This window comes from Alternaria atra (genome assembly GCF_907166805.1).
Source record: "Alternaria atra isolate CS162 genome assembly, contig: 16, whole genome shotgun sequence".
NCBI classification, from domain to species: Eukaryota; Fungi; Ascomycota; class Dothideomycetes; order Pleosporales; family Pleosporaceae; genus Alternaria; species Alternaria atra.
In genome coordinates, this window is record NW_025091313.1 from 175,755 (window position 1) to 201,444 (window position 25,690).

The 25,690-nt window shown below is 50.5% G+C and overlaps 5 protein-coding genes across 5 annotated transcripts; 1 reads left to right on the top strand and 4 right to left on the bottom strand.

Annotated features, from left to right (window-relative positions):
* Positions 1 to 529: 529 nt before the first annotated feature.
* Positions 530 to 4,276, bottom strand: ALTATR162_LOCUS95 (uncharacterized protein; the record flags this gene model as incomplete). The annotated part of the gene is made up of 4 exons (XM_043307688.1): positions 530 to 929; positions 988 to 1,027; positions 3,493 to 4,097; positions 4,146 to 4,276. The coding sequence occupies 4 exons, from the start codon at positions 4,274 to 4,276 to the stop codon at positions 530 to 532; spliced, it is 1,176 nt and encodes a 391-aa protein (XP_043163623.1).
* A 1,683-nt stretch (positions 4,277 to 5,959) lies between these two features.
* On the bottom strand, positions 5,960 to 7,957 carry ALTATR162_LOCUS96 (uncharacterized protein; the record flags this gene model as incomplete). The annotated part of the gene is made up of 5 exons (XM_043307689.1): positions 5,960 to 6,406; positions 6,461 to 6,838; positions 6,890 to 7,269; positions 7,322 to 7,677; positions 7,725 to 7,957. 5 exons carry the CDS (start codon positions 7,955 to 7,957, stop codon positions 5,960 to 5,962), a joined length of 1,794 nt encoding a protein of 597 aa, XP_043163624.1.
* Positions 7,958 to 9,103: 1,146 nt separating this feature from the next.
* On the top strand, positions 9,104 to 11,210 carry ALTATR162_LOCUS97 (uncharacterized protein; the record flags this gene model as incomplete). The annotated part of the gene is made up of 4 exons (XM_043307690.1): positions 9,104 to 9,301; positions 9,369 to 9,632; positions 9,757 to 10,190; positions 10,259 to 11,210. 4 exons carry the CDS (start codon positions 9,104 to 9,106, stop codon positions 11,208 to 11,210), a joined length of 1,848 nt encoding a protein of 615 aa, XP_043163625.1.
* A 7,622-nt stretch (positions 11,211 to 18,832) lies between these two features.
* Positions 18,833 to 20,107, bottom strand: ALTATR162_LOCUS98 (uncharacterized protein; the record flags this gene model as incomplete). The annotated part of the gene is made up of 3 exons (XM_043307691.1): positions 18,833 to 18,999; positions 19,063 to 19,156; positions 19,223 to 20,107. 3 exons carry the CDS (start codon positions 20,105 to 20,107, stop codon positions 18,833 to 18,835), a joined length of 1,146 nt encoding a protein of 381 aa, XP_043163626.1.
* Positions 20,108 to 20,608: 501 nt separating this feature from the next.
* Positions 20,609 to 21,590, bottom strand: ALTATR162_LOCUS99 (uncharacterized protein; the record flags this gene model as incomplete). Its single annotated transcript, XM_043307692.1, has 2 exons — positions 20,609 to 21,248; positions 21,301 to 21,590. 2 exons carry the CDS (start codon positions 21,588 to 21,590, stop codon positions 20,609 to 20,611), a joined length of 930 nt encoding a protein of 309 aa, XP_043163627.1.
* Positions 21,591 to 25,690: the final 4,100 nt, after the last annotated feature.

A 25,690-nucleotide genomic window follows, 5' to 3' on the forward strand; every position in this document is an offset into this window, starting at 1 on the left:
GCTGCGACACAGCACTTATGCGTGCCACCCCACCACACGTCAGCCTCTGCCATTCCCCTCGCACACACGCACGCAACATCGCGCGCAAGTGCGTATGCTCCACAGAAGGACACTGCATGCCTCGAGCGCTGCACAGATACAAGGCGTAGTTAAATGCATAGTTTTTAGTCCCAGGCAGCTATATATAATGTTTGCCGTGTAATGTGTTACGACTCAAGTTTTTGCTGCATTAAGAGAGATGGATACTTGACGGCTCACACACGGACGGCACGGAGGCTTCATGTACCTCACCAACCGTCGACAGCACCACCACGTCATGCTCACGCAAAATTGGCTGTCTCCTCTTTTCCCCTGCTATCCACCTCCTCCTCCGTCTCCCCCTTCCACCGCTCATCCTCTTTACTAACCACAACCTCCCCAACCCCCATCCTCAGCCCCAAAATCTCCCTCGCATTAACCTCATCGTTCTCCTCGACCCGTTTCCGCGCCTCCGCCTCATCCCGCGCAATCCCCGCCTTAACATGTCTCTTCACCAGCCTCTCCCGCGCAACATCCTCATCAAGCCCGCCGCCTCGTGCCATGGCTCCCGATCAAGCGCGAGATAGTTTCCTTCAAGCACTACGATACGGACTGAGGCTGTGATGGCGATGTCGTGTTCCACGGGGTCTTTGACCGCGTGGTTGAAGCTGGGCGCGTGCAGGTCGGGGTTTCGGGGAGGATGAGTTCGCGCAGCCGTTTCACCAGCTTCAAGAAGGTGGCGCGCGTGCGCGGTTGCGGGGTCGGGGAGCGAAGAGAGTTGCGCGCGGGTTAGGTGGAAGCCGTCGAGTGAGAGGGAGGCGGCGAGCGGGTTGCTGATGGCGACTGCGGGGAGTGATGGGCGTGGAGGGCGTTGAGGCGCGTGGAGAGGTGAGTTGCCAGGGTGGTTTTGTCTGCGGGGGTTAGAGAGGTGGAGGGTGGTGGTGTGGGTTGGGGAGGTGGGAGGTGTACCGGAGCCGGGGGTGCCAGCGAAGTTGCAGGACAAAATTAGCTTAACGTGCCCCACTATCGAGATGCGCACACCATCGAAATGCGCACGAAATACAGCAATCCATGTTCGCATGCGAATAACTCAACACCACAACAAGCTATCTACGCGTTTAATAGCTCGAATTAATCCTCTACTTCTGCTGCATATTTCTTGCATGTGCGCTTATTATGTCCTGCCTCGCCGCAGTTCTTGCAGCGTCGGATACCTCCTGCACTACCACCTGCGCGCACCCTCTCCTGACGCCTCTCCACCTCTAACTGGATCTCAACATCCCTTTGCTCAACTATATCCTCTGCCTCTGCCTGCGATAGGGTCCCTCCCTTCTGGATTCGCTTTTCTTGCGCTTTTACGTTCAGATGCTGCCTGGTTTGCCTCCTCAAGGTTGGCTATTCTAGCCTCAAGCAACGTGTGTGAGTGCACCTTCAAAGTTGATCCCTTTTTGACCTGCAACACCATCTCAATGATAGAATCAGGTGATGATTCCTTGTGATCTGTTATCCTCTTGACAATCAGCGTTGTTTGAGCCTCTATCTCCCAGGCGTTGCTTGGTGTTTTAGGTTGCCAAGGGGTAGGCCCTAATGCAGGTGGTGTTGGCGTACGAGGCTGTACTTCAAGCCTAGATAACACCACATCTGGGTTATGTGGGACTAAGCCAGTTGCTTGAAAGCTTGATAAGATATTGTTCTTTGAGAACGCCTTGTCAAATATTGGCCTGAAGGCAGCTAGGAAGGCTTTCTTGTCGATGTGGTAGATGTGGCTGTCTGCCAAGCCCCTGACTTCCTTCTTGTACGCCTGCTTCAGCGGGGCAAAACAACCCACATCAAGTGGCTGTAGGATGTGCGATGAGTGTGGAGGCATGCAGAGGGTGATAATATTGCTTTCCTCACACAGATCCTGGAAGGCAGAGCGACTTGTGGCTCTCATGGCCATCAATAATAAGCAGCCGGTGACTACCCACTGTGCGAGCCTCTGTATGCTGGATAAAGTGCTGCAGCCATGCAAGACCAAGCTCGTTTGTTGTCCAGCCATTCTCACTAACTCCTATCCTCCAATCTTTAGGGTTGTGATACCAGGCCTGGTTATGGTTCTTTGCCTTGAAGATGAAAAAGGGTGGGATGGACCACCCCATCGCGTTGATGCCAGCAATCAGCGTTGCCCACTCACGATCACCAGGCTGAACACCAAGTGGCTTGAGACGTCTCTCAGAGGCTGTTACTACCTTAACAGACCCTCCAACGCCTATCTGGAAGCCAGTCTCATCAAAATTATAGACGTCTTCATCTAGAATCCCATACTTGGCCTTGACGTTGTGTACAAGATTGAACCAGGGCCCAATAATAGCTGGGTCGCTGCAGAGGACTCTCTGGTGATCCCGCTGTCTTGTTACCTGAGATTTGATCTCAGGTCTCCGGCGTACAAGCCTGTAGGTCCAGTTTTCTCCAACCTGGCCACCACTACGTGTAGCTAGTAGTTGGTTGGCCATTTCTCGCACATAGTTAAGCGTAGGGCGAAGCCTCGCGCGTCAAGCTTCCTTATATATTGTATAATCGCCTCCTCTTCATGTCTCTGGAGTTTTGATCGGTTGGGTTGAGTATCGCGTCGTGAAGCCTTCCCAGCGCGTCGATTGCGGAGAGTGCTTTCATGTATATCGTAGCGATGCGCGGCTTGTCGCTGGGTAAGCGACGCGTTAGATTTCATAGCTTGGATAGCCTGGATGACTCTGTCTTCAGTAGAAAGCAGTTCAAGATTTGGTAGTTGAGACATTGTAATAGAGAGTTGAAAGTGGTGGGGGCTTGGCAGAGTGCGCATTTCGATGGTGTGCGCATCTCGATAGTGGGGCACGTTAACGTTGTGCTTAGTAAAATTAAGAGTGTCCTCCTATGTAACGTGAACAGGGATTTGACTAGCAGCAAGGACAACAGCTCAGCGACAAAGGAAAGCCATCAGCGAGCAATGTCGGACTGACTCAGCGGTAAAAAGCTTCTACCACACTTCGCAAGGGCCAGTCTGCGTCCTACCTAACAGCAGTGGAGAACGTTAAACGCGGCACCGCTCCCAGAAAGAACTTGGGTTGGTTGGTTGATTCCTACACGGTTTCAGCCGCGAAGCCCGCAGCTATGCCCGGTTGACAGGCATGGCAGACAGCCGACGCGGTGCGGACGTTGGTCCGCGCCGCCCTACTTCATTCCAAAGAACCAGCTGCCCCCAGAGGCCTGCCGTCTCCCTCTCGCCACTATCTACATGTGCCTGCTCGCTCATCTAGACAATGGCTCTACTAACTGAACACTGTACTTCTAGGCTCGTAGAGGCACGGTTGCCTCGTGCTTTGCGGCTGCAATACCTTCAGTCTCCCCCCAGCGCTCGGCTGTCGTCTACGCGTCTACGCGTCTACGATCCCCATTTTGCCCAAGGATCTGCGTCTGCTCTATATACCCAATAGCACACGAAGAGCTTGGGGACCACACGTGCACCGAAGCATCCTGCTGGGTCTTCCATACTATCTTTCGTTACCCTGACAAGATCCTCATCCTTGAACTTGCCGTTGTCTTGTCTGTGTAAACCGCCAAACTCTCGCTTACTGGGATCTGGATTCATATTGCCGAAGAACTTTTGCAACCCCCCCCCCAACAGCTCGTACATGTCGAGCTTGTTGATGTCCTCAACAGTTTTCCCCGGCAAAGCTGATTGGAAGAAGTCGTTGGTCCACTTCTCGTCTCGCTTGGAAATGCACGAGTGGAAACAGTATAGAAGGTTGAACTCAACACTAACCTGGTTTCCAATGCCACGTGGAGCTCCCTCCGGATCAAAATGCTTATCGATATCAACGCGAGGATCCAAGGTCCACGAGCTGTCGGAGTGATGTGTATTGGTGATAGCACGGAGATAGTCGTGTAGGCAGATGTTGATGTAGAGACCGCCGACGATTAGTCTAGCAGTATTGAAGAGATCGTGGTCCTGCTTAGCCACAGCTCTGACGATGTCTTCAGGAGTGGGATTTTTGAACTGTGTGAGAGTAAACCGTCCGTTTTCGTTGATCTTTAGTAGTATTTCGGCCACGTAGTTGTGGAATCTGTTGTACATGACAAGCATAACGTTGACACCTGGAGGTTAGCCTAACAGGCGCTTCTCGTGGAAAGTGTCTGGCTTCAGCTTGCCTTCTTTCATTGTGCGAATCTCCAGTTGGTCCGCAAGGCTAGAACCATACAATGGCGCCAAGTCGAGGTATGAAGATGTTTCCGATATGTTCATGTTCGTTCTGCTGGTACAGAAAATGTCGTGGATGATGATAGAAGCATGGTAGAACACAGGGATCGGCATGGAGGGAGGTGGAGACTCCACCTCCATCTCCATACCTCCATGGAGACTCCATACATTTTAAAGTTATTACTAATCAGGGTAGTGAAACGCCCAGGTGTTTCAAACAAGACTTATTCTTATAGTAGATATAAAATTTGCTATTCGAGAGTCTATGATGGAGCAAACTGATGGATTGAAGTAGTACTATATATTCTCCATTCCTACTATTACTGTCCGCCAGCGACTCTTCAAAGAGAGGTCCATAGTCGTCGTCAACGAACCCAAAGAGGGAAGGGAGATAATCGTCGTCCTCTCTTCTCCCTGCCATCCTTCGAGCTCACGATTTTCTCCAGCGGTACGCCGTATTTCCACCACCATGCGCGCGTCTTGAACTGACGGGATGGTTAGACCATCCCGGCAAGGCCTGGATCCTCCCAGCGGACCTAAGAGTAGTTGAACGGGGTTTGAGATACGGGTGGAACCACAGTCCGCAACAAGCAAGCGATAGACAGATTGATTACCGGATTAGGCGTGGCACGAGCCAGATTGTGGTCTTTTACGCCTAATACGGTAATCAATCTGTCTATCGCTTGCTTGTTGCGGACTGTGGGTGGAACATCCTGTAGGACCTCTAAACTGTCGTCGTTGGTATACTGGAGGCCTGCAGGGTCATGGACGTCTGCCGAGTCGAGCTCTGATAATCTATCAGAGTCATCGTCAGGAACATCCGTCCGCTGCGACGAAGATGGTAGAGAATTGCTTCGAAACTTGCCCCAGGGCTTCCTGCGTCGCTTACTCGACCGGCCAGCAGTCTGTTGAGAATTCTGAGGGCTTTGCGATAACATTGTAGCAATAGATATATCAAAACAGGTTACTAATGGAGATAGTGATGATGATGTTGATAGGAACTAGCATACGATTGATGGAGTGACGTTAGAAGCTCTGCTGAAACACCCTGCGCACGGACATTCTCTCTCCACCCTGTTGCGACGAACGTTGTCTACTACTACTAAACAGGTTAACCAGGTCGTTTCAGAATCGTATGGAGTCTCCATGGCGGTATGGAGATGGAGGTGAGTCGTGGAGGTGGCCAGATCTCCCTCCATGCCGATCACTGGCGCTTGGCCTGCGACATTATGTGTGCTCGCTGACGAGGCATCAGATGAGGTTTCTGCAAGAGTGAATAGGGCTTTTAAAGGGAGTGATATCCCAGCAATACATGATAGAGTTTTGAGGTTTCTGCCTTCGGTTTCGATGCCAGATATGAGAGATCTTGAGAGGGCTGTGGATGTTGGGTGTGAGTGGGGGGTTGGAGTGTTGGAGCGTAGGGGACGGACCAGGGGTAGAGGGCGGCCGTGGTGAACAGAACGTAGAAGGAGAATAATAATCGATAGTGATTAGAAGCGTTTTATGAGTGGTTCAAAAGTTGATTCAGTACATAATGACATCACATGTCGATCTACAACAGTGCGATGCATATTGAAGTTGAACATGGTAATACATTAAATGTCTTCAAGGCGTATGGGGTCTATATATAAGAAGAGAATGTTAGTATAACTGAACCTTTCTCGCCGCCTCAAAACCCTCTTACTCAAACACCCGTTTTGTCTATACCGTAGCTGTTGCAAATGTTCCCTATTCATCTCGGTGAATACTTCCTGCTCGTTGGCGCCTGGCAGAATGTGGGCGTGAAAGAGCCTCCTCGTCTCGAGGACCCCCAGCACCACCCTCCATAGGCCCACCTGCCTTCATGCCACTCGGTGTCCCACCAAAGCTCACCAGTACCGAGGGGTTGTTTGCCGTCAAGGCGTCCAATACATCCAGCTCGTGTGCTGTGAACCACTTTGGCATTAAGAAAGTGCGTAGTGGGATGAGCGCAATAATGAGTACAGGGAATCCGATAGCGGCGATCGTCTGTGAAATGGCGACAGTGGCTGCGACACCGAGTATCTGGAGGCCGATGAAAAGTCGGATCTTGTTGCGGGAGACGCGGTTGAGCGGGTTATCGCGTTGGATGAAGCGTTTTTCGGACACGAGGTAGAGCGACTTGGTGACAATGCCGTTAGATTCTATGGAACCCCACTGCAGACGAGATTAGTATGTCGATGGAGGGATCAATGATGAGAGGATACTTACACCGACGACGAAGAAGACTCCAGCGAAGACTGCCGCGGGCATGGTGTGCAATACGATAAGTAAGGGACCGGTCATGGTGCCCCAGATGGCCATACCCATCAAGAAATGACTGACGCGCTGTTCCACGACGGCGGTAGCTTCCACAAATGGTTTACGAATCTCACCGCCATCTTTAGTTTCGGTGATTTCCAACTTGGTTTCGTAAATGGTCAAAGAGTCGGTATGTACGGGTGCTTGTGGTACTAGGCCATTGGGAAGTGGAAGACCAATAACGCCACCGACAAAGCATGTGCAGCCGAGAAGGAAGAAGTCCCAGTGGAAACCAGCGGGCTTAGAGAGAGGGTATTGACGGGCCTGTGCTGTGAGAGAAGACACGTTCTATTGTGATGGGTAAGCTTGTGCCAGGGCTTGATAATATGTACGACTTACATGGTCGTAGTAGAACAACAGCATCATCAAGAAGCCAAACGGTACAGCGACAAACACCCATCCGACGTCGAGATTCCAGAAATCAATTACCCAATTTCTGTCTTGCGTCGGTGCGAAGGCGCGGCCAATGGGCACTCGATACAGACCAGTATCCTCCAGACGTCCAGGGATGTGTGAGAATCCGACCCAGAACAGGGTAGGGAAGACGAAGGAGTAGTCGGCGATAATGTTACGAACACCTGGGGCGAACAGCGTACTTTGACCAAGCTTCTCGAGACCGTAAACAGTGGCGAAGTAGCATATGGCGATGACGATGGAGAGGTAGCCACCGTCAAAATCGGATTCTTCGAAGAGATATACTAGCTCTTCAACACCCTTGACTGCATGTAGGTCAGTACCATATATGCACTCGGCCAGGCACCAGATACAAACCACAATAGATGATTCCGACATACATGCCGAACGTCTCGCTTGAGAAGTCAGTGACATAGGCCATGTAGTCGCTAAAGTTTCCAAAGGCTACAATCCAATGGAAGATGGCAGCCCAGATTCCGACCCATGCAGTAAATGCTGGATAGATACTGGGGTCGTATTGGATGATAATGTCGTAAATGGTGTAGTTGAAAAGGGCGATCAGACCAGTGACACCCACAATGGTGAGGGGCTGGCAAGCGAGCAAACTGAAGACCATGGCTGCTAATGCAGATGAGAAGAGGGCCTCGTTGATGCCGAAGAAGCCGCCGGTTCGACGGTACATGTCAAGTGTGAAGGCGATGGCAGGTAATACACTACCTAGGTAAGTACATGGTTTGGGTACTTGTTGTGGTAGACTTACTTGACGAAGTACATGCGAACTGTGCTGGCGAAAGCTCGATAGGTGAGGGCATCGGTAATGTCACTCCAGTAGTAAGGTAGCCTGCGCTTGACATCGTGATACATGCCGCGCCCAGGTCGTAGAATGCGCCATCCCCGCCATCCTCTCGCGCCTTGGAATGTATATGATTCGTGTGTCGCGGTCCTCTCTAGTCGTTCCTTGTTACCCATCTCTGTCGTGTCTGACGACTCCATGGTGGAGAGTGGGTGGAGATTGTAGCGATGGGCTGTCTATAGGCGTGCAAGAGACGTAAACCCGTGGAAGACGAAGGGAAGAAGCCAGCAAGATGACACGCGGATGAATTCTTCTGCTAAGAATAATATCGCTGGCTCATCCTAGACCCCGAGCGTCCAGCCTATATACGCGGCAGCAAGTCCAATTACAGAGGCCGGTGCACTACTAGAGGACTATATACTAGTGCCGCCTGACATCTGTGGAGAGGGAAGATTCGGGCGTCGATGGGCAAGCCACCTGCGCGCCAAGATAAACACAGGCAAACGACGAGTGCCCGTCTTGGATGCTTGACCGGACGGGTTGAGCGGGTTGGTTGTGGCCGATTCGTGATGAGAAAATGTTTTGTTGAGGGTATGCTTGGATAGTCCGTGACGTCTGCCAATGACTTAGCAAGAGCGCGTCCGCCTAGCGCGGCGGCAAGCATCCGCTCGCCTGCCCGGCCTCAATGTTGCCTCATGGCAGCCTCTGCGGATTTTCCAGACTGCCCAGGCATCGGCGAGCAGCACAATTGCGACACCAAACAGCCTTCGACCGGACACATGCAGCTGCAGCGCCGCCTCTGGTTGGCTGGGCGCCTTGTCCCGCGCTCCTATGACGCACGCTTGGTCGAATCCATGACTGAGGCCAAACGTTATGCCACAACGGGTTAGCGCCTTCTCGATCGTACCTAGGCCTTGCTGCTTGGGCAGAACTTCCACGACCATCATCACAATTCCGCCGCCCTCCCCGTCGCAGCATATAGGAGTCGTACACTGTGTTGCAGCCGTGAAACGCTTCAACCGGTAGACTTCGGACGCTTGATCCAGTGTGCCAACCGACATCTTGACAAACGCACTCGCCGTCTGTCTCTCATGCCTCGCATTCGCAGTCAGTTCCACTACCTTACGCCTGCAGCAAGAACTTTGCCACGCACCCTGAGTTATTTGCATTACATGTAGCTACCTCCACAGCAAAACTTCTGGTGGGCATCGTGGTAGATAAAATATCTCGCCCACCCGTCCCCCGTTCCCAAGTGCTGCCCGCCGACCGCTCAAGCATCTTAGCGTCCTGCGTCAACTCCACCAGCTTAATCAAATTAGCGAGGTGCTTTCAGCCTGGCGATTGAGATGAATGCCATACAGGATGTTGATGGCCTTTCCGAGTGCATCGGACGGGCCATCCAGGACCACCTTACCCGACTCAATATCAACATCGTATGGCCGCAACTCGACGGTCTTGACCACCCCATCCTCCGCGTCGAGGCCTTCCTTGAAGAAGCCGACGCGAACCATACAGCAAGAATGCGGTCCGAGAGGATTGCATCGGTACGTTTATACTCCCACCGCATACAAACTGACCTTGTGCAGTAGCGTATAGCTTACATGTTCACAGCGAACCGTCGATCTGGCCGGCATGAGGACACCCGCCCCCACGCAAAGTCCAGCAGCCGAACTCCACGACTACGATGAGACGTCGTCAATGGACGAGTCTTCTTTCCAGTATGGCTCGCACTCGGCACGCCAGACCCGAGAAAAACACAGGGAAGGTACTGGTGGGCTGCGCGTGTCCCAGAACCAGTCTTCTTTCCAAGAAGATCTGACCGAGCACCAACGGCAGATGCAGGTTGATAGCCGAAGTTTCCCCAAGCGTAAAAAGGTATGTTGACCTGCCCACCTCACGTCCTCGTCTCCCCCCCCAAAACAAACTTGAGGGTCTCATCCCATTGGAGCAAATAGCGGATTGCCAAATGAGACGTATGCCTAGTACTGACCTTACGCAGACAGCGTCCGAAAGCTTCATCTTCCAGCCTTCCACTTTGGACAAATTGATTATTGGCATTTGGGAACAAGTGCACAGCACCTTCAACCTTGATCCGAAAGCCATCTTCGAACAGTTTCAGGTAACGCCCAATGGATCTTCAATGGGCGTGGTCCGGCAGGCGCAGACAACAGAGCCACCTGCTCCCATGGTAGTGCTCAATACCACCACTACGAACACAATATATGACTCATTCAGTCAGATGAATGTCTTCTGCCGCAAGATCACGCAGGCGAGCCGCGTGTGCCGGTCAATTGAGCTGATTGTGCAAGCCCACTGGGTCGAGTTGTTCGAGGAGCAGGTACAATATCGGAGCCAATCGAGACCGGAACTGTCGACGACGAAGCATAGGAAAGCAGTCTTTATGGAAGCATGTCAGGACTTTGACTGGTCAGAGTACGTATACCTCCTACGCCGTGCATGAGCTCGCCGCTTGACATTTGCTGACCAAACTACCACACTAGAAAGGAACTACGCAACAAGATGGCCATCTGGCGCGGCTACAAAGAAATCAAGGATGCCGCAGGGTGGGCTGCACTTGTCTTTGCTGGCATGGGCATCTACCGGTTCTGCAAATACCGAGTGGGCTTCGATAAAGATGCAATGCGCCGAATGAAGACTCTAAGAAAACACCTCGAGGTTGCCGCCGATACTCTGCACCCTCACTGGCGCCAGCTTCTGGCAATTGTGGGCAAGTCCCAAACTCCCCAGTATCCCGGACACCCGCACGACTGGGTCGTTTTTGATGACGGATCAGATCCTGTGCCCTTACGCCAAACATACCTTCAGCAAGACCCATATTTTGCTTTCGAACATATCGAGGAATCAGTCATTGACGAATCAGTCTGGGGCTGCGAAGATCCGCGTTGGATGCCGCAATCCAACGCCGTTACAGGACCAGGCGGAGCATACATCTGCGCTTTGTGCAACGAGACGCAATCCGATAATCCGCAGGAAAATTCTTGTTTCTGTTTCCCGTCCCTCTTTGGTTGCGTAAAGCGCAAACCACCACCTGTCCAAATTCACCGGACAGCAGACGGCAGGAATAATGGTCTGGTCGCATTGACCTCGTTCGATCGTGGAACAGCAATTGGCGAGCTCGTTGGCCTCATAACCAACGGCGTCAGGCATCTCGATGTCCTGGACAGCTCGACGCCCTTGGCCAGTTATCAGATCTGGCAAGGAAGAGAAGGAAATTTTACGCGCTTTATCAATCATAGCTGCAAGCCTAACTCGCAGTGTTCTACGTTTACTTGGCTAGATACGCAGAGGGTGGTCTTGGTCAGTAAGGGAGTAGAGGCTGGAAAGGAGATTACGCTGGATTATGGGGACAAGTATTGGGCTGGACTGGATAAGAGCTGTCTTTGCGGGGAGAGTTGCTGTAGGTATAAGAGAGATGGAAAGATCAGAGCATGACGTCAAGGCCGATAATCATAATCAAACACATTTTGAAATCCCCGAGATTTGACTGTGAGATTCGTGAACCGGAAACGCTCGTATCTATTGGTTAGAATCGCAACCGGTAGACGCGGACCATATGAATGTCGTCTTATCGATAACACTATGTAGAGTAGCGCAACGTATCCCTGCATGAAGTTTCGGAAACATTTGAACCTGACAACCACTACGATACAAAGAATCAACAACCGTCATGGCATCAATCAACTACAGCGACTCTGGTGCATTAGACCAAGAGATTGATGAAGCGCAGCCATGGGCTAGGAAGAGAAGGAGACTATCACCGACCGATAGCGATAAAAATTTGGCATCCGAAGCTGAAGTTGCTCCAAAGCCGTTGCCAATAACAGCACCGACGATTTCGCGCGTCAAGGCAAGGCAAGGCAGCAAAGCAGTTCACACAATACTGTGGACTCCTTCGGGACCCCTCAAACCATCCCTTTAGTCAATCAAAAGCTTACTTCTGCGTCGCTCAACGTGGCGCCATGGCTCGTCGCCTCGCTCGCCAGTATTGAAATCAAACACCCAATCGGGATCCAAGCATCCTGTATCCCTAAGATTCTCAAGGGAAAGGTTTGTATCGGTGGTTCGAGAACACAGACTTGTCGGCAATATGTACTTATCAATGTTCTTATCAATCAATATCAATATTGATCCAAGTAGGCAATATCAATATGGGAAATCGTTATCAATTCAATATTGATAAGTATTGATAAGGGCACGTGCAAGCTCACTTTTCGCCATCTTTTTTGGTGTTTTCCGCTCCCTTTCGCGTTTTCCGTTTTTGCGCCTTTTGCGTGCAAATCCCAGAGTATCTACCGGTTTATCTTTCCGCTGCATACTCCACAACTACCGCCATAAACCATTCTACAACGTTATGGCCTCCCAAAACTCCCGAGGTCGGCTTATTCGACCTCCCTCCTCGTCTACGCCCTCTCTACCCACTACGCCTTCCTCCAGAGCCTCTCTTAGCCCATGGCGCTTCCTCAATAACGAACCGCATCGACCTGGCCGTAGCCGTGAGGACGTGAAGGCAAGAAAGAGACGTGCTGCAGATATATGGACACACTTTCGAAAGCCAGAGAATGATGAGGCAATGCGTGATAAGTCAGGGCAATCCCTGATGTATTGTAAGGACTGTGACGGCTACAGGAAGCCCTGGGCTACTGCTATTACCACTAACGCTAGGACTCACAGAGTTGTCAACAATCAAATATATTTGCAAATATAGATCGTCGTCGGCGCCAAGACTCAAATCAATCAAGTCAAATACGGCGTTGTTGTAACTGCAAACAAGTCAAGTTTTATAGCCGTATTTGATTGACCTGATTGCAGTTTATTTAGAGTTTTGTGTGAGGCTGTTGAGTTAGCTCGGCCAGCGATCTCGTGATAGTTTTTTGGTGTTATAGTGCAGTTAGTAATCAATCAGAACCTCGTTTCTTAGTTAGTTCGCTTGCCGTTCGATCTTTTTAACCACAACAACGCATCGATAACTCGCAACCTATCTCTTTTATGTATTAGTATTACTGTTATGGCTCGTCCTAATGTAAAACGACGCGCTCTTACGCATAATAACGCTAACACGCGCCCGTCAAAACAGCGTAGACTCCTCACGAAGGGCACCGAAAGCCAGCCGGTAGTCGTTGATGATACTCAATCCAGCTTATCGCGTGAAGCTCTGACGATCACGAGCCAGGCCGACGATTTTGAATCACAGTTGCGAGACTCACAATCGGAGACTGCGATTGCTACGCCTGTTAAGGATTCAGAAGTAGCCACCGCGGCCTCAACGGCGGCCGACGAAGACGACGACGACGATTTGGATACGCGCTTTGTGGACAACTTTGAAAGCGTAGATTGGGGTCGTTTGAAAGGCTTCATACGACCGCCGCGGACTCAATCTCAGCGCAAAAGCTGGATATATGATCACGGTTATCGCGTCGCCCTACAATCAAACCCAGATCGGATATTCTTCGTATGCCGCGATTGCCACCTAAACAAGAGGCTTGATTCGGGCGTGGTGGAGACGACACAGGCGACGAGCTCGGCAACGACTCATCTGCTCAAGAAACACCGTATTGCCGCTTCGGGCAAGGTGCCTATTACGCTGCCAGCGGGTCAGAGATCGCTCATAATGCTGACGGGCGCTGGCGTACGGGTTAGTCAAGCTATCGCCAACGAGATTGGAAACTTCGACGTACAAGCGTTTCGGTTGTCGGCTGTTTGCTGGCTTGTCGACAACAATATATCGTTGAGGCAGTTTGAAGACCCAGCGTTTCGAGCGATGATACAGTTTGCAAACCCAGAGGCGGAGAAGTCGTTGTGGATGAGCCACAACAGCGTTAATCGGTTCGTGATGCGGTTGTATAGGTATATGCAGCCCCAGGTCGTGAAGCAGCTTGGAGAGGCTATAAGCAAGATCCATATAAGTTTTGATGGATGGACGACTAAAGGCGGCAAACGAGGCTTCTTTGGAGTAGTTGCTCACTACGCCACGGCTCATGGAGTTATCAAAGACGTCGCCATCGACTTGCCGCAGCTTACGGGCGCCCATACGGGTGACAGGATAACTGATTGCATCGAGAGAACTCTGCAAGCGTTTGGAGTTGACGCAGCAAAGTTAGGATACTTTATGCTTGATAACGCGTACAACAACGACTCGGCTATTAAGAAACTCGCTAGCAAGTACGGCTTTATCGCTAGCCATCGTCGCCTACGTTGCGGCGCTCATACGATTAATCTCGTGGGCCAGGCGGTGATCTTCGGCTCAAACAAGGATGCGTTTAACAACGACGACGCTAATATTATCGTGAGTCTCCTAGTCCTCTCGAGATTGCAATTGCTAAATAATCAATACAGGACGAGGAGCAGTTCATGGGCGATTGGCGTCAACGGGGCCCATTAGGTACGCTTCTTGACGTTGTCAATTATATCAGAACACCCCAGCAATACGACGTTTTTAAGAACTTTCAAGTTCTCGCCAACAGTGAGCTCCCCACCGAGAAACAGAGGATACTTGAGCCGGTAAAGCCCGTCGTCACGCGCTGGAACTCGTATTGTTCAGCGTTTGAGCGTGCTGTTGAGTTGCAACCGGCGTTCAACTCGTATATCGCGTATCATATCGACAATCAGCTTGCTGCTGACAGTCATGCTAGAACCCGTAGAAATAAGACTCCCGACGCGCCTACATGGATGAGATCGGGCGGGCTTACAGCAAATGATTGGGCTGTCGTGAACGACTATATTGAGGTTCTCCAGCCGTTGAAGTCAGCTACAAAACGGCTCGAGGGCCGCGGTACAAGCGGCCGGTTTGGAGCGATATATGAAGTATTGCCCGTCTTCGAATACTTACTTGGGGAGTTTGAGCAGCGTTACAAGCCGTACGAGCTCGTCGATTACGAGGCAACTAGTGCTCCTGAGGACCACCTCGCGATCAACTTGAAGGCGGCATAGGCAAAACTCAATGGATACTATCAAAAACTCGACGAGTCGCCCGTATACTACGCCGCTTGCTGCCTCCACCCGTACTACAAGCAATATTGTGATCGCGCTTGGCGTGACAAGCCCGGTTGGATTGCTCGCGCAAATGAGTCCTTCCAGCAACTTTGGGGCAGTTACCAGGTATCTCGGAGCCCGAGGAGTCGCCCAAGAGAGCGCAAGTCCAACGCTATTGACGACGCTATCGCGGCAATTATGGAGGACCCATCGTCTGACAGCGACGAGGGCTTTGACGAGTATCAGCGGTGGCGAGCTTTTGAACCAAAATGGACGAAGACTATGTTTGAGAGCCCCGACAGCAATCCGATAAAGTATTGGATTGCTCTACGACCAAAATATCCCAACCTCACACGCCTTGCGATCGATATATTGACGATACCTGCTAGTAGTTGCGAGTGTGAGCGTATGTTCAGCGAGCTCGGCGATCTACTTACTCCTCAACGTCGTAAAATTAGTCCGCAACTACTCGCTGCGTTGCAGTGTATACGGACCTGGAAGAGTACAGGCGCCGCAATTGCTGGAGCTGTTACGGAGTCTCAACTCAGCGATAAGCAGCTAGACCAGCTATACGAGCTTGCACAATGGACTGAGTATAGCAACGACAACGATTGAAGCGGGTCAGTATATCCAACAGCGCAGCTAGACTATAGTTAACTACTTCGCTTAACAGCTAGTTTCTCCACCAAAAAGAGGCCAACTCGCGAACCGTACTGTTCCGCAAACGCTGCCGAGATCGATCGATACACCTCCCGCTGCCCAGCACGCAACAATCAACTCCATACGGAGCTACGATCTCGCAATTGACGCTGCTCGACGGTACCTGACGCTGCTGAGCGTCGTTGACGTCGGTTGACGCTGCTCATTGCCCGCTCCTCACCTCACCACCTCACCACCAGCGCCGGCGAGCTCGTCAACTCCACGATAGTTACTACAACCGGATCACGCGATTACGGCTGTATATATACTTAATCAAGCTACTTATCCCTATCACGAAACACTAGCTTAGTGTACTTGCTCGCTCCTGCTAGACGGTGAGTTGTATATAGGAGCTTCGTCGCTCCTATACACCCAGCACCTCCGGGTGATCCTTTACTAATACGAAACCGTGTTCCGCAACCTCTACAGTATACTAGGTAGTGACTAGTGGTTTTGTTTTAAAAGTTTTTAGGACCACGATGGGTATACAACTCAATATATAGGTATATTAGGACGGCTGTAATTTCGAAACACGCCTACGGACGCTATTATATGCCTCTTTTTTGCACCAACTCCAATACAACTACTTGTCTAAGATCTCACGATACCTGCCTAATTAGGTAATTAAAACTGCAAGTATTTGTCAAATCACCAATCAAATATGCCCGTTTCGGCCACCAAGTCAATCAAGTCAAGTACAACACTAAAAGAACTCCAAACAAGCCAAATACGAGCTTCATATTTGATTGACTTGATTGTTGACAACTCTGCCCACACCACTGGGCGATCGCAGTTGGCGACAACAGCTGGACAAATAACGAGCTAGGAGTCAAGTGGCTAAAGCACTTTATCAAGCATACAGAGGGCAAGGTAGTTGGAGCACGTCGGTTGCTTATCCTTGATGGCACGAGAGCCACCCCTCGCTTGAGTTCCAAGAGCTCTGCAAGGAGAACAACATCTACACGCACTGTATGCCACCTCACTCATCTCACCTACTTCAGCCTCTTGAAGTTGGCTGCTTCTCGCCGTTAAAGCGCGCGTACAGCCGCGAGGTTGAGGCTCTAATCCGCCACCACATCAACCACATCACCAAGCTCGAGTTTCTGCCAGTGTTTAAGGCAGCCTTTGATCAATCGTTCACGTCAGCCAATATCTGCTCAGCTTTTCGAGGCGCAGGCCTTGTTCCTCTCCGGCCAGACGCTGTCCTATCAAAGCTAGACGTGCAGCTGCGTACACCTACTCCAGCTGCTCTACCAGAGGCTCTCTGGGAGGCTCGTACGCCGAGCAACGTACGTGAGCTTGGGCTCAATCAACATTGATACGTGGTCGCGTGCGACGGTACAAGAGCTCATCACCAGCTTCGATCATTGAGGCGATTAACCAGCTCAAGAAGGGGGCTGAGGTGATGATGCTCTCAGCTGAGCTGATGCGCGATCGGATCACCAGCCTTGAGAGAGCCAACGAAGCAGCGTCAAAGCGCAAGCAGCGCAAGAAAAAGCGACTCCAGAAGCGTGGAGTCCTAACAAGGGGAGCTGGAGAGGATATAATCGTACGGCTTGAGGCTGACCAGCAGATTGCTCGCGAAGAGCGTCAAGGAGGAGAGCGATCAGGCCCTAGCCGCCGAGCTCTGGCGCGCTGCAGCAGGTGCAAAGAGATTGGGCATAACACACGTACATGTTGAAAGAATTCTATAGATACTGCTTAATCTACTCTATAAACATCTATATATTGTATTATCGCGTTGTTGAGACGCGTCGCTTTAAATGTGATCGAAGTTAGTGGGGTGGCCGACTCGCTTGCCTGGCCGACTCGCTTGTCCAGCACGTTAATCAATCCCTGGCATTTAACGTCCCTCCCTAAGTGCTGAGACACCCGCCGTGCTGGGACAAATGAGGGGTACTTTGACTTTCAACAGTTCGCTTTCTTCGCACACGCTAATAATCGCTGTAAGCCTGTATCAGCTATGAACAAAAGCCATGTGCTGAAGCTTGACTCGGAAAGGCCACTTTAGCGGTGTTCGGTGACTTACTATTTAATGAGCTACTTGTGCCTTGAAAGAAAACTGTCGCGCCATGAACCCACAGGACACAGAACATTGCGAATCATAGTAGCATTGCCCCTAGTCCCCAGGGAGGTGCCTGGTATTCCACTAGTCATCGCTTGGCTTTCCTAAGCAGCCAAGTGGTATTTTAGTGGAACACCAGGCAGCTTCTAGGGGAAGCTCTCGTTTTGTTCGCTAGCTGTTACCCTAGAATGTAAGTTCCAAGCCGAGGTAAGTAATGACGTCAGTAGTCAGCCCCGCATGCCTCATCACGGCAACGCCGTGTAGTACTTCGCCTCAGTTCTGCATGCACTAGCAGTACCCTCACCAGGATATTCCTACGTGGTCGATCATGGCGAGCAAGAAGGTCAATACAAAGGTACCATTCATCATCCTCCTCTCTCGTCTACTCGGTCGCCCGCTAACTCCTAGAGTAGCTTACAAACGCCGAGCGCGTCCGTAACAACCAGCGGCGCTCTCGCAATCGACGGAAACAGTACATCGCGGAGCTTGAAGCGAAGATCCAGCAGTATGAAAGCGGTTGCGATCAAACTCCCACCAATTCAAGAATTGAAGGACTTGTAAAGGATCTTGATACGCTCAAAAGGCTGTTGCACTCTTTAGGGCTGGGGGACGAGTTCCTCGAAGCTCATAGTAGGGCTGCACGGTTTGTTTCGACATGGGCACAAGATAAGCAGACCTCCGAAAAGACGAACGATACGCCTTTCTCGTTGCTACAATCCACATCTCATTTCGCCAATGAACTACAAGCACATCCGGATCCCATCTTCCAAAGTATCAATGTCGGAGCTCAGCACCCAACACCACGACTTTCCTCGGAATGCTTGAAGCCATTGGACGCAACTCTACCTTGCGATCTCTTCGCCTTACCAACGAACCCCACCTCTATCTCAGACAGTTTTGAACAACAAAATCTCTTCGGCCAGCCGCATGACCATTCTGCCATGAATCTAAGCAGCAGCACAACCCCACCAGGACTCCAGTCATTCACAACAACTCTTTATACAACAGCCTTCTCACGCATCCTCGAAAGCAACCGCAAAGGTTTTAGCGCCATAGACCTGGATCTCAAGTTACGGGTCGGATATAGATTCAGCGCCACGCCTTTAGAAGGCTGTCGAGTGGACAATCAGGTCCTGTTGGATGTTCTTGCCGAGATATTGTAGTATCAAGAAGATTGGTACCAGATGATGCAGGCATTCATGAATAGTCTATTAATACAGCAGCTGGAAGGGCTTTGCAGTACTCATGTTACGCATAGATATTCTATTAATATCTTGCAGTTGTTCAGGCTCACATGTATTATCTGAAGGCAGATCAAGAACTATTGCTGCACCTGGTGCTGCTGTTGGGCCCGCCGCTGTTTTACTCGGCGCAGCTGGAACATGAAGCCGCCAGCTATAATGTATGAGAGGCCTGCGAAGATTTGTGTATATAGGTACTCTCGTGAGGAACCGGGACGTCGGAGCTTTAGAGCGATGCCTTCGGCGACTATAGACGTAGCGGTATTAGACGGAGAGTTTTGGGCGCGCGAGGAGAGTTTTGTGCACGTACCTGTGGCCGGAATGATGACTGCAGCCCAGGACAAAGACAACAGCGATTGCAGGTTCTTAATGCCCGCCACCTCAACGCAAAGTGGGCCTATCGTCTACGCAAGTAGCAATGTTAGCGCATACAGCAAACTATCAAGCACAGATCCTAAGAGACGACATACCATCCAAAACACTCCAACGATCGCGCCACACGAGATGACGAAGAATGCCGTAAGTCCATAGCCCGTAGCAGGTAGCCAGAAAGCAAAGCAAGAAACACCACAAACTAGTGTCAGCGCACCCGCCGTACCCATCCTACTCCACCGATCACTGAATATGCCGATAATTGGCCGTCCAATGGCCATCCCTACATTCAGCAGCCCGATCATATCTGTAGCTTGAGACCGCGAGAGCCCGATAGATAGCGCGAAATCGGAGAGAGAAAATAGAAGCACAACATATCCTAACATGCTAATAAACACCCAAGCTAACAACAGCAGCGCCTCATATCGTCGCAAAAGCCGAGTATCAAAGCCTAATTGAGACGGTCTAATCGCCTTATTCCTATCGCGGATGAAGACCGTCGCAACAGTGTTAGCGGTAAACGCAATGATACCTGTAATCCTCAACGCCCAGCCAATGCCCAGTCGTTTGATGATAGCCTCAGTACCCCAAGCGAACGCCGCACCACCCGCCCCGCTCCCCGCAGCACTAATCCCATTTGCCAGACTCCTTTGCTTGTCAAACCACTGACTCAGTACAGGCAAACAAGGGATGTACAAAAAACCAATGCCGACACCGATCAACGCGCCCTGCGAGATGTGCAGCTGCCAGATGCGAGTAGAGAAAGATGCGCCGAGGAAGCCGGTGAGTTGGAGGAGTAGGCCCATGCACATGGTGGTGTGGGTACCGAGTTTTCGGTATAGGACGGTGATAAAGGGCGCGAGCAGCATGGCGATGGCGAAATTGAGGCCGCCAATGAAGGCGTAGCCCCAGGTCGATGCTTTGGGAAGATGTCGTCGGCTAGGTAGTGCGAGAGATAAATTCCATATGCCTGTAGATGGCATTGTTAGTATAGTCCTGCGTGGAGGGATTCGTAACATATTTGCGGAATTGAATGGAGAAGATAGCTCACTGAGACGGTTCCCCAGGTAAAGCAGTTAACTGCAAAGCATGCAGCGACGCAGACCCATCCATATCCGCCATCTGGAGGAGTGTCACTTCCTCTTGTATCCTCGTCAGATACGTCATCGAACTGATCTGGTGGTGAAATGGGAAGCATTGCGGAAGGCGCAGGTTGATTAGACATTGGAGGACATGTACAGGTGACATGACTTCTGTGTCCTTTCGTGTATAAATGTGTTATGATTGGTATGTCACTACTGTGTTTACGGGGTGTCACTACGCCAAGATAATCGACGACGCTAGTCCAGGAATGCCTCTAGCCTTCGCCTTTGTCTAATGACGGCAATTATTTCCGTGCTCCGTTCCATATGCAATGCTTTGGATGACCGCTGCCAACACAAGCTAATTGTAATGATTGTAGAATAGCAATAGCGAAGGCTGGATCAATTCGTAGGTCCTGTGCCATTTGACAAGGCCGCATGCTGCGTATCTAGCGCCGGCTTATTTGCTTCCTTCTTCTGCTTCGCCCTCTTCTCCTCCCGCTCACTATACCGGTCCCCGAAGAGGTCAAAATGCGGCCTCATGACAATTGTGTACTTGACGAATTCCTCGATGCAATCCACCAACCTATCCCTGTTCCCGCTAGGCATAAGCCTGCTTCCCTCCTCTTCTTCTGTGAACTGCTTGTATGCCATAGGAATGGAGCTCTGGTTCGGAATGGCGAACATGCGCATCCAGCGACCCAGGATTCGTAGCGCGTTAACCGTGTTGAAGGACTGGGAGCCGCCGTTTACCTGGGCGATGGCGAGGGTGCGGCCTTGAGTTGGGCGCACGGAGCCCGTAGAGAGGGGTATCCAGTCGATCTGGTTCTTAAATACTGCTGTAAGAATGCCATGCTGCTCCGGGCTGATCCAGATGTGTCCATCACTCCATTTACTGAGCTCCCGCAGCTCCTGCACCTTGGCATGGTTGTGGTGGACGTCGTCCTTGACGGGCAGGCCGGCGGGGTCGTACATGCGGACGTCGCAGCCGAGCCGGAAGAGGATTCGGCTGGCCTCGTACGCTAATAAGCGCGAATACGATCTGCCACAATTAGCTCGTCATGTCGACAAATCTTGTTAACTAGAGTTCCTACCTTTGTCGCATGCTGCCGTGTAAGACAACAACACGTAGTCTGTCATCGCCACGCTTAAGAACCTGTGTGTCCACCATTTTCAACGCCGTGCTGAGCTCGAGCTGGGCGACCCAATCCTGCTTCGCTTCTTCTCCATCGAGCAGAAACGGTCTGTAGCGTTTTCGAATGTCGACATCGTCTTCTGAGGAGGGTATCGCCAGAGAAACGCCGTCGTATGCTGAGTCTACAGCGAGTTCAGTTCGAGCCCGCTCGGCTGACGTATTGTTTAGGTCTCCGAATCCTGTAGCCATGGTACGGGTGAACTGAGTGAAAGAGCACTGTGAGCGGAGTATAACGATGCTGCGAACACCGACGTGTGGTATCGATCGGAAGATGTTCATGGGCTTGCACAGTTGTTGTAAGAATGACAAAGCTTACGACACGAAAGAATCAAAGGGTGGGGACAAGCAAAAGCGCGAATTATAGTGTTTTGCTAACACCCGCTTCTGGGTTCGCAGTATTTTTAGTTGTTCCAGGCTATGGAGCTTTTTTAGACGGGTATATCATAGCCTCAGCTTCTAGCCAGCATGTCACTGCGAGATTGTCATTGGTTGGAAATGTATGATTGACCCTGCGTTACTAGCGGCGGCTACATCATCAAAGCCACTATCACTTGCCAGCGTCCCGCCTACCCATACCTGGGCACCATAACCCGTTACTCATAACCCGATTAGGATTTAACCCGGTTACGAATGCTTATTATGGTATCCTGTTAACCTGTTATGATGTTTTCCTTAACCCGTTAACTTGATAAGATCCTAATAAGGCATTCTTGGCATTCTTGGCGGAGTTGATCTGTGACAGTACAGCTAGCACGGGAATTGTTGGCTATTCGGTAGGTGTTAGTGCAATAGGATGTTTACTTTTTGTACGTGAAACGGGGCATCCCGTGCATCTGATACATACCCTAGTCAACAGAGCGACTACAAGTACAGCTCTACGAACACCTGTGACCTGTAGAACTCCACAAAGTCACACTCATATTATTACCTCTCACCTTCTCCTCCTACTGTCAAATAGTTCTTAGGAAACCCTGTAAACCTTTTAATCCCCTAAACTGCCTTATTTAGACCTTCAACCCTTGATCTATTACAGCAATGTCGTCGGAAGCTTCCTTAATATTAACACTAGAGACATTAACACTATTAGAACTAGCGCATTTTGATGCCGTTATCCGCTCTCACCATATCATCGTCCAGAATGCGCACCGTAAGCGTCGCAGGATTCAGTATTCCTGCAAGCTCTGCTCATGGAAGAGTCATCACCGCGGCAACGCCGTTCGACATGTTCTAGGCAGTCACTCAATGTGTGCGGCATCTCAATCATCTCAGACAACGCCTACAATACAGCGAGAGATTACCACCATGCTTACGCCTTTATCCTCCCAGGCAGCCCTTCGGAATGCCTTCAACCAGCAAGGCTATCGTGAGGCCGTTATCGGACTACTCATACGACGCCGGATGCCCTTTCAGTCTGTTGAATGGAGCGAGATGAAGGATCTAGCGCTCTCTTGTAATCCCTTTATTGAAGACCTACTCATTACATCTCGCCGCACTGCTGTTCGTTATATTGCATCAAACTACTCACTCTACAGAGGTCAGATTCGAGATAGTCTTGCCACTGCTATTAGCCCGATCCATCTAGCAACTGATTTATGGACTTCACCACATCTCCATTCTCTACTAGCTATTTGTGGCCAACGGGTAGACAGCCAATATGTCCTCCAGAAAGCCCTTTTGGGACTGCCAGAATGCCGATTCACCCATTCCGGAGAGAAGCAAGCCAGCCTTATCCTTGACGGTCTCGAAACTTTCAATATTCAGTCCAAAATAGGCTGGTACACAGGTGATAGTGCTGCTTCAAATAGCACTTGCCTAGAGCACCTTGAAAAGAACCTACTTGCCAAGCATGAGGTTAGTTTTAACTATTTGAGCTCAGAGATATGGTTAATGAGAGCCTCAATACTAGTACTAACTACTAAGCAGATTAAGTTCAACGCTAAACATCGCCGCATCCGATGCATCGGACATATCATTAATCTCTCCCTCCAAGCCTTCCTACTCGCATCCTCAAAGAAGGCTCTACTGGCTGCCCTCAATGCTGCGGCTGAAGTTCCTGGCGAGGAGCTTCTCTCCCAGTTCTCCTGTATCCTCCATTCACAGCAGCAGAGGCTCAATGCAGAGAGTCAGCGCCAGCCTAGATCCCAGCAGAGCCAGGCATCACAACGATCTACTCGCTAACGAGGCAGCTAGGGAAGCTATAGCTCTACATCTGACGAATTCTCTGGCATTCAGCATATTCCTGCCCTCAGCAAGCTTCATGACCTAGCTGTCTGGCTACGCAGTTCAACGCTTCACGCCAACATCTGGGATAGAGATATCGATCTTCGGCTAGGCATAGATAACCGCACTAGGTGGTCGTCCTGGTATCTAGTTATCAATAGGGTTATTTCAAAGCAAACGGGGATCAAATCCTTCATGACGGACCATGAGAGCATTCTTAGCAATATTAGGCTCACAGCTGATGATTGGGATATACTAGGCAAAGCCCACGCATTGTTACAACCGCTTGCTTCAGCAACGTTATATCTTGAAGGAGATAAGTCATCTATCTCGCAATCGCTGCCGCTTATGGATGCTCTTCTTGTTCATTACGAGAGAAAGAAGGTAGGTTATACTGGTTATACTCTAGAGTCTAATACTGATTTTCTACTAGGAGCACTACTCTAAGCCTGAACATTATGATGTCCGCATCCTTCGTGCTATTGAAATGGGCTGGTTTATCCTCGACAAATACTACAACATGACCGAAGACGTCCCCGTTTATGCTGCTGCCCTTCTCCTCGACCCCTCTCGACGAGCCGCCTATCTTCGCAAGAACTGGCCAGATACGTGGGTGAAGCCTGCTATTGAAGCTGCCTATATATTATGGGAAGAAGAATTTAAGGCAGAACTTACGCTAAACCCTTCTCTTGCTCCCCAGTCGATGCCACCGCCATCTAAGCTGGCCAAGGCTAAAAAGCGCGGCGTTGAGCTTGACCTACTTATGAGGGATATCGAGGTAATGCCGACTAATGTGCTAAATGACGACAATCTTAGGGTATTCATTGAAGCACCTATAGTTCGCATTGAATGCACTCCTCTTGAATGGTGGTCCCGTATTGAACAGCGACATTACTATCCTTGCCTCAGCCGCATGGCTATATCCATCCTATCTATCCCAGCCGAGTCGTCGGAGCCAGAACGAACATTCTCTGGCACTAGACGTTCGTGTCGGTGGGACAGGCTCAGTATATCCTGTGTAAACCTTGAGAAGATTGAATGCATTGGGTCATGGATACGAGAGGGTCACATCCAGCCTCTACATCGCAATGGGATGGGCTTACCGATGGGGCCCGAGATAGATGAAGACTTTTCAGAGCTCTCAGATGATGATATAGACCTAATTGACTGGGTTTGAGGTCGGTATAGCTGTCCAATGTTATCCGGGTTTTATTTGGGTTAACGCGTTATGGCTTAACCCGTTCAGTGATTATGAGGATTAACCGGTTTAGATTATAGGCCTAGGCTTAACGCGTTAGTAACCAAGTGCCCAGATATGGGTAGAAGTTAAGCCCCAAGCGGCATACATGGGCACAAGACCTTATTACGTTACACGCTAACCCTACTAGGTTAGAACGGCTTAACGCGTTGTCTTATATCGTTAACGCGTTATAACGACTTTAACGATATAAGCGCAAAACTGCCAAGACCTGCTTATACCCATTCTATAAGGTCTGCTACATCGTCATCTATTGCCTCCGCATCGTCCTCCAGCTGTGGTTCTACCGGTAAACCCATTCCATTGAGAGACGAAGGTTTTATATGGCCCTCTCTAAACCAGCTGCCTATGCACTCAATCTTCTCAATGTTGAAACAAGTGAGCCTTGACCGATCCCATGAACACGTCCGTCTTGCACCTGAGAACGTCCTCTCTGGCTCTGATGACTCTGCAGGAATAGATAGAATTGAGATAGCCATATGACTCAGCCTAGGGTAGCGTTGCCGCTGTTCTGGTCGGCACCACCACTCAAGAGGACTACAGTCAATTTGTACCGCTGCATCATTTGCGAAAGCTCTTAGATCATCAATGCTCGAAGTTACCTCTCCTAATCCTTTTAACTGCTTAAAGATTCGGTCAAGTACAGCACCATGCTGTTTTGGCGGTGGAGGCATTGGCTCAGGAGTTGTAGACTCGACTGAAGACGTGTCATATTTAAACTCGTTCAGCCAAAAAGTATTAGCAGCATCGATAGCTGGTTCATACCATTCAGCTGGCCAGTTCCTCTTGAGGTAGGCACCTCTACTTGAGG